This window comes from Garra rufa, chromosome 14 (genome assembly GCF_049309525.1).
Source record: "Garra rufa chromosome 14, GarRuf1.0, whole genome shotgun sequence".
NCBI classification, from domain to species: Eukaryota; Metazoa; Chordata; class Actinopteri; order Cypriniformes; family Cyprinidae; genus Garra; species Garra rufa.
The window spans coordinates 24550469-24558556 of NC_133374.1; the positions used below are offsets into that span (position 1 = coordinate 24550469).

An 8088-nucleotide genomic window follows, 5' to 3' on the forward strand; every position below is an offset into this window, starting at 1 on the left:
GAACTATTACAGAAGGTTCAAATGCTCACTGATGCTCCAGAAGGAAACACGATCCATTAAGAGCAGAGGGGTTAAGACTTTCTTGACTTTGTAGATCAGGGTAAATTTAACTTATTTTGTCTCCTGGGGAACATGTAAGTATCTTTTGTAGCTTCTGAAGGGCATTACTAAATACACAAGAAAAATGTACACATCTTAATTTTTTTTTTCAAAAGTTTTCACCCCCCAGCTCATTGTATTGTTTCTTTCTGGAGCATCATCAAGCGTTTGAACCTTCTGTAATAGTTGCATACGAGTCCCTCAGTTGTCCTTAGTGTTAAAAGATGGATCTCAAAATCATACAGTCATTGTTGGAAATACACAAAAATGCTGAAAAACCAAAGATTTTTATGGGACCAGAAGAATTTTTATGAAGAACAGTTTAACTGTTCAGGACAAACAAGGTACTCATGAACAACTATCACTAAACAAAACAAAACACAGCTGTGGATCATTCAAGTAACAACACAAATCAAGTGTATGTGAACTTTTAAACAGGGTCATTCTTATAAATTCAACTAGTATTTTTTATGTGAAATATCTTAAATAAAAAAATAACATACATTTTGAATGATGCCTCTTATTTTGGTAAATATATATATATATATGCCCATCATGTGTATTTTAGTTTTAGGAAAAACACATACACTATAAATTAGTGCACTGAATTAGTACTGTTTTAGTTGTTTATTAGTTAATGTGACTCTAAAACAATAACTGATAGGTCTAAAATAAAGGGATCAGGGATGACATGATGGTTCACATTCAGACTGAATGGATCAATTAGCAGATCTAAGATGGGAAGCGTCAGCGTGACATGGGGCCTCTTGGTTCATGCATCCGGTATGCACACATATAGAAGATCCCTGCAAAAGACATATGAGAAATATTAAGTTATATCATTAGCTACAACTTTACACATCTTTACTCATTACTTAAAGATACTGACCATGTTGTCACGACAGCACCAACTACATTTGCTGTCCATAAAACTTAAAGGTTTAGGTCACCCAAAAATGAAAATTACCCCATGATTTACTCACCTAGGTGTATATGACTTTATTCTTTTATATAAAAAAATGTCCTGGCTCTTCCAAGCTTTATAATGGCCTTGAATGGTTGTTGAGATTTTGACACCAATAAAAGTTGGTTCACTTCCTTTTGAACGCGCACACGACAGTTAGTGGAAGGTAGAGATTACAGTTTATAAAGTTTCAAGTATAGATATTTTTATTACACAAATGCATCAATTCACTCCAGAAGGCCTTTATTAACCCCTGGAGCTGTATGGAGCACTTTTTATGATGGATGCACTTTATTTTGCTTCAAAATCTCGACCACCATTCACTGCCATTATAAAGCTAGGAAATGCCAGGACATTTTTTTATTTAATTAGGGGCCAAGCACCAAACATGGTGGACACCATGCCCTGACAGTACTCAAAAAGTTTGGGGGCAGCACCACCTTGTGGTCAAAAGTTATAAAGAATTTTAAAATAACTTTTGTTTAAATTAGCCTTTTGTAAGGAAACTGGTCTTGGTCTATTCCTTGGGTCATGCTGCAAATATTAATACCAATTATGCCAAAATCGGCCGAACTTCCTTTCCGCCATTTTGATTAATGTTGAAAACCTACTTTTTCGAACTCCTCCTAGACCATGGGTCCAATTTGCACCAAATTTGACTCAGATCATCTTCAGACCATGCTGGCAAAAAGTTATGGATTTCGCAGCTATATACAAACAGTTTTCGTTTAGCGCATCAACAAATTTACTGGGAAGATGCAAAGCTGCATCTGAGGCTGTATCTCTGCAAAGCTTTGACATATTTGCACCAAATTTTGTATGTGCCATTATGACCTCACAGTGATCACACCACATCAATTTGGTAACAGCGCCACCTATTGTTCAAGAGTAATAAACGTTCATTAACCATTAATTATGAACTTTTCAAAAATGCTAATAACTGTTGATTGCATTATCCTATTGTAATAAAAGTGGTCTCAAAATTTTCCCTGTGTAATGCCGACTACATAGATACCAATTATGGCACAGTTGGCCAAACTTCCTGTCCGCTATTTTGATTTATGTTGAAAACATACTTTTTGGAACTCGTCCTAGACCGTTTGTCCGATTTCCACCAAAATCGAGTCAGATCATCTTCAGACTGTGCTGAAAAAAGTTATGGATTTCATGTTGATAGATGAAATCGTTTTCGTACAGCGCCGCTACGAATTTTAGGCTTGATGCCAAAATGACTCTGAGGCTTTATCTCTGCAAAGCTTTGACATAATGACACCAAACTTTTGAGTGTGCATTTGTCACCTCACACTAAACACACCACATCGATTTGATAACAGCGCCACCTGTTGGTCAAAAGTGAATTATTTTTCTGTCAATTTGACTAAAATCATCTTAAAATGGTTTTCTTTACTCATTGTTACAGTTGGTCTGGTGCCTTATGCCATGCTTAGCTCCCTATTTTGCTGCTGATTGTGCTTGGCCCCGTAATTGCTGCTTGCAGCTATATTTAGGGGCCAAGCACCGAAGGTGCGATGGCACCTATTGTATCCGTTCTGTTTCTTATTATTATTCTTCTTCCGCTCTTGAAGTCTGTCAGCCCATAGAACCGCTTGCGGGAAAGTTGTATAATTTGGCACACTAATAGAGGACAGTCTCAACTTTAACCATAGCCAATTTGGAGTCTCTAACTCAAACTCTCTAGCGCCACCACTTGTCCAAAGTTTCACTTTCTTTTTGGTAATAACTTTTGAACCGTAAGCCACAAAATCAAAATTGTTTTTTTCTCTGAATCCTTGGGCCATGCCGAGTCGAATGAATATCAAAATTCAAAAATCATAAGGTTTAGTTGATTGGACAAACCATTCTCAAATAACACACTAATTAATTCTACGAAAAGCGTGCAAAAATGGATGTGACGCCATATCTCCGCAACGCTTTGGAGTATTGAGACCAAACTTGGTATGTGTTATAATAAGCATGACCTGAGGCTACCTGCGGTGTTTCATTACAGTGCCACCTAGTGGTCAGGAGATATGAAAATTGCCTATTTTTGCTTATAACTTCTCAGTGCTTTGGCCAAAAATCTCAAAACTCATCCCGTTAGATTCGGAGGAGCATGCCGAGTCGAACCACATCCAATTTTCCCATGTCAGCCATTTTGGGCGTCAGCCATTTTGAATTTTGATATAAAATGCTATATTTTACAAACGGATTGACGTATCGTTACGAAACTCGGTATGTATCTTCGGCATAATGCCCTGACAGTACTCAAAAAGTTTGGAGGCAGCGCCACCTTGTGGTCAAAAGTTATAAAGAAATTTAGAAAAATGCTAATAACTTCTGAGAAAAATGGGTTATTGTAATGAAAGTTTTGAGTGATCTCAAAATATTCCTTGGCTCAGGCCGAGAACATTGATACCAATTATGCCAAGATTGGCCGTACTTCCTGTCCGCCATTTTGATTAATGTAGAAAACCTACTTTTTCAAACTCCTCCTAGACCGTTAGTCGGATTTTCACCAAATTTGACTCAGATCATCTTCAGACCATGCTGACAAAAAGTTATGGATTTCATGTCGATATTCGAAACCGTTTTCATTTAATGCATCAACGAATTTGCTGAAAAGATGCCAAAGCACATCTATAGCTGTATCTCTGCAAAGCTTTAAGATATTTGCACCAAATGTGGCATTGTTACCTCACAGTGATTACACCACACCAAATTGGTAACAGTGCCACCTATTGGTCAAGAGTAATAAACCATTCATTAACTATCAATTATAAAATGTCCAAAAATGCTAATAGCTGGAGATTGCATTAGCCTATTGTAATGAAAGTGGTCTCAAAATATTTCTTGGGTCATGCCGACTACATAGATACCAATTATGCCACAGTTTGTCAAACTTCCTGTCCGCCATTTTAATTTATGTTGAAAACCGACTTTTTCGAACTTGTCCTAGACGGTTTGTTTGATTTTCACCAAAATTGAATCAGATCATCTTCAGACTGTGTTGACAAAAAGTTATGGATTTCATGTTGATAGATGAAACCGTTTTCGTACAGCGCCTCTACAAATTTTCGACTTGATGCCAAAATGATTCTGAGGCTTTATCTCTGCAAAGCATTAAATCATATCAGTAGGCGTTCTACGTCATTTTTCTGTCGTTTTGACTAAAATCACCTTAAAATTGCTTCCTTTTACTTATTGTTGCAGTTGGTCTGCTGTTCCTGCCATCCTTAGCTCCTCATTTTCCCCTTTGAGTGCTTGGCCCCATAATTGCTGCTTGCAGCTATATTTCCCCTTGTATTTGTTTGAAAGAATAAGGTCATATACACCTAGGATGGTTCATGGTAACATAAGCATAAAGTGTACCTGAAAAGAAAGTGAGCACCACAGAAACCCAACCCATTATGTACGACCAGGAGAACCGCCAGTTCCCATAACGTTTTCCATAGTAGTTGACTGTCATCCCAGTGTAGATAGCCATAGCCAGCAGCACAAAGAAGCCTGGAAGGTACAACCATAAAATCCAACTCAGGTTAGCTTCACAAACTTGGATATATAGGAATAATTAAACTTAGTAAGGTTATTTTTCATATTGGATGTATAGACATTCTTACATGAAATGAAATAGAGAATTCCAGCAGCAAAGGTTTTGTCAAAACCATTAAAGGAGGAGTAATTGATGAAAGCCATGACACCGATGATGATGCCAAAGAAACAAGCTAAGATGGCCAGGATCATGAAGGCCCGGGTGGCATCCCAGTATGCTGTTTAAATAAAACCCAGAGATTAGACATGATTTTTTTTGTACAATATTCTAATGTATATATTTTGTGTCCAGGATGTGATGTCTTACCGATGCTGTCTGTGTGTGTCATGCATTTTCCAGGTACACAGTAGCGCCACAGGCCCTGATGCATGTAACTGCTGGACTGGCGGTACTGCATCCAGTAATCGGTGGCAGTGGAGATCACCAGGAGTATATTTCCCACTCCTGCACAAAACAATCCACCTCCCATAAAGCTGTACATCTCGCACCTACAGACACACTGACAAAATATGAGTTAATACTAAAATTAATTCATCAAGATGATATTTCAAACATATTTAGACAGAGTTTTTAAACATACTTTAATTTTAGATCAAAATTGTATCAATTATGAACATATTAACTGTTATTTTTGTAATATATATACACTATTACAGTATTTATTATGTTTTTAAGGATTTTATTATTTTCAGTTTTATTAATTGTCATTTTTATTAATTTCAAATATATTTTTTAAATATTTATATTTAGCTTTTTGTATCAGTTTTAATCAATTTCTAATCTATCATTTATAATGTCTTTTATTTCATTGCAGTGTTTTTGTTTTGAATGATCTTTTAATTTTATATTTTTAGTTTTATTTTAAATTTAGTTTTACTAATTCTTTGTCATTTTTATTAATTTAAAATATATTTGTAAAATATTTCAATTTGTATTTTTATTTCAGTTTTAGTCATTTTAGTTATTACAGTTTTAGACCATTTCTTATTTATTTTATTTTAGTACAGTATTTATTGTTTTGAACGATCTTTTAATTTGACAGTTTTATTTTAAATCTAGTAATTCTTTTAATGCGCTAGTCATTTTTATTAATTTGAAATATAATAATTTTACTTATTTTAGTTTAAGTCAATTTCTAATCTATTATTTAGAATTTATTTTATTTTAGTACAGTATTTATTATGTTTTGAATAATCTTTTAATTTTATTTTAATTTGAGTAATTCTGTTAGTGCTTTTGTAATTTTATTCATTTAAAATTGATTTTTTTAACTATTTCTATTTAGCTCTTTATTTCAGCTGCAGTAAATGCAAATTTATCATTTATAATTTATTTTATTTCAATACAGTATTTATGTTTTGAAAGAACTTTTAATTTTATATTTTCAGTTTTATTTTAATTTTAGTCATTCTTTTCATACATTATTTTTATTAATATAATAATCATTTTAGTTATTTCAGTTTCAGTCAATTTCTAATCTATCATTCAGAATTTATTTAATTTCAGTACAGTATTATGTTTTGAATGATTTTTAATTTTATATTTTCAGTTTTATTTTCAGTAATTCTGTTAGTGCTTTTGTTATTTTTACTCATTTAAAATATATTTGTAAATATTTCTATTTAGATTTTTATGTTTTAGTCATTTTAGTTTTTCAGTTTCAGTCAATTTCTAATCTATCATAATTTATTTTATTTCAGTACAGTAATTATTATTTTTTAATGATATTTTAATTTTATATTTTCAGTTTCATTTTAATTTGAGTAATTCTGTTAGTGCCTTTGTAATTTGATTGATTTAAGATTTTTATATTTCTATTTAGCCTTTTATTTTAGTCAGTTTATTTATTTATTTTATTTCAATACAGTATTTATTATGTTGCGAATTATCTTTTAATTATATATTTTCAGTTTTATTCACATTTTAGTTTTACTAATTCTGTTAGTGCTTTTGTCATTTTTATTAGTTTGAAAATATATATTAATTAATATATATTAAATATTTCTATCTAGCAGTTTCAGTTTCATTTTATTTAATTTCAATTAATGGAAACTAAGAGCTAAATTACAATTAAAGTCAAAATTAAATTAAAAATTAAACTGTTTAAATAAATTCAACATTCATTTGGTTCAGTTTATTACCATTTCTAATGAATGTTGGCAAAACTTATATATATTTTTAAAATGTCTTATATTCTTCTTAAATAAGTAAAGATAAATGAGTTCATGAACACTATTTAAACACAAAAGTACAGCATTTCAACCCAATCACATCACCTGCGACTAGTCAAACACAACTGATGGCCTAAAATCACATTTTGTAAAGTGTGAAGGGATTTAAAAATAACAACAAATCAACATATAATATGAAAAATAACTTACCTGTTTTTTCCTCACAAAAAATATCAGACTGAATAGTGTGAAGCTGAATTACGCCAAGGCAGGCAGATTTCCATGAGCTAATGGCAGTTATTTTTTGTGAGGGCACACAGGAGCTGGGTGGAGAGCGGAGATGAACAATAGAGCTGTCCGACGAACAGCCAATCAGAGAGGCCACATGAGTGCTTAAGAGAATCTGCTGAAAATACAAAACTATTTAGCACTAGTTCCACTAATACTGATGACAAAGGACTTTCAATTGACAATATAGAAACATCATAGAAAAGTTACCAGCAAACTCACCAGCAGTTTTTCGGGAAATCGTAAAAAAAACCTTTCTAATTCTGTTTTTTCATCACAATATTTGTACGGTTTTTGTCTTTCTATTAATTCAAGAAGATATCACCACCATTTCCATACTTTTTATTTATAATACAGCAAGAATATATGAAATATATGACATAAAACATCCACCAAGCACTACACAGTTATTATTTATCCATTCACCTCTACTGCTGGGCCCTTTATTTTAAAAGCTTCTTATTAGTGGGATAATAAACTGTCTCCCAAAAGGTTAAGAATCCATTAAGTGAACATTGTGTCTCCCCTGAAGGCTCCATGTCTACTTAGACATTAGATGCCACCTAGAGCTTTCACATTAAACCAGTAGACTGAAAATAGAAAGTAATGAACAGCTAAAAATAGAGCTCAGCTGCCCACAGGAACTAATAAAATATCAATCCTCTGCAGGACATTGAACATAATAGCAGCTGGAACTTCGTAAATGTGCCATTTATGCTTGAATTATTAAGATATTTTCCAGAAGAGGAGGTGAGCGTTTGGCTATGTTTGTCTTTGTATCTGTAAAAGGATTGGAGAGCCATATGATAAAGTGATGCTATTACAAACCAAAAACAGCTTTTGGGGTGAAAAGGTTGCTAGTTGTTGATAATATGTACATTTTACAACCAGCAGAGGGAGGCTTTGTACCATAAATAAGATAAACAGGGAGAAAGCATCACTTATAAACTCTTTCTGTGTACATTCGTGACTCAGTCGCGGTGGGAGTAAGAGGATATCTGATCTGATCTGTCTTG

At 33.1% G+C, this 8088-nt stretch overlaps 1 protein-coding gene across 1 annotated transcript; it reads right to left on the reverse strand.

The window, feature by feature from the left end:
- Positions 1-694: 694 nt before the first annotated feature.
- lim2.3 (lens intrinsic membrane protein 2.3) lies at positions 695-7144 on the reverse strand. Its single transcript, XM_073818398.1, has 5 exons — positions 6995-7144; positions 4920-5112; positions 4681-4830; positions 4433-4567; positions 695-905 (listed from the first exon to the last, which is right to left on the reverse strand). Exons 2-5 carry the CDS (start codon positions 5092-5094, stop codon positions 847-849), a joined length of 519 nt encoding a protein of 172 aa, XP_073674499.1. The 5' UTR covers positions 5095-5112; positions 6995-7144; the 3' UTR covers positions 695-846.
- Positions 7145-8088: the final 944 nt, after the last annotated feature.

Bases quoted from the DNA above. Each gene is read 5' to 3' on its own strand.
- lim2.3 (XM_073818398.1), bottom strand. From the start codon at position 5,094: ATGTACAGCTTTATGGGAGGTGGATTGTTTTGTGCAGGAGTGGGAAAT. The intron at 4,831-4,919 runs GTAAGACATCAC...TTATTTAAACAG, and splicing joins GACACACACAGACAGCATCG to CATACTGGGATGCCACCCGG. The intron at 4,568-4,680 runs GTAAGAATGTCT...TGTACCTTCCAG, and splicing joins AATTCTCTATTTCATTTCAT to GCTTCTTTGTGCTGCTGGCT.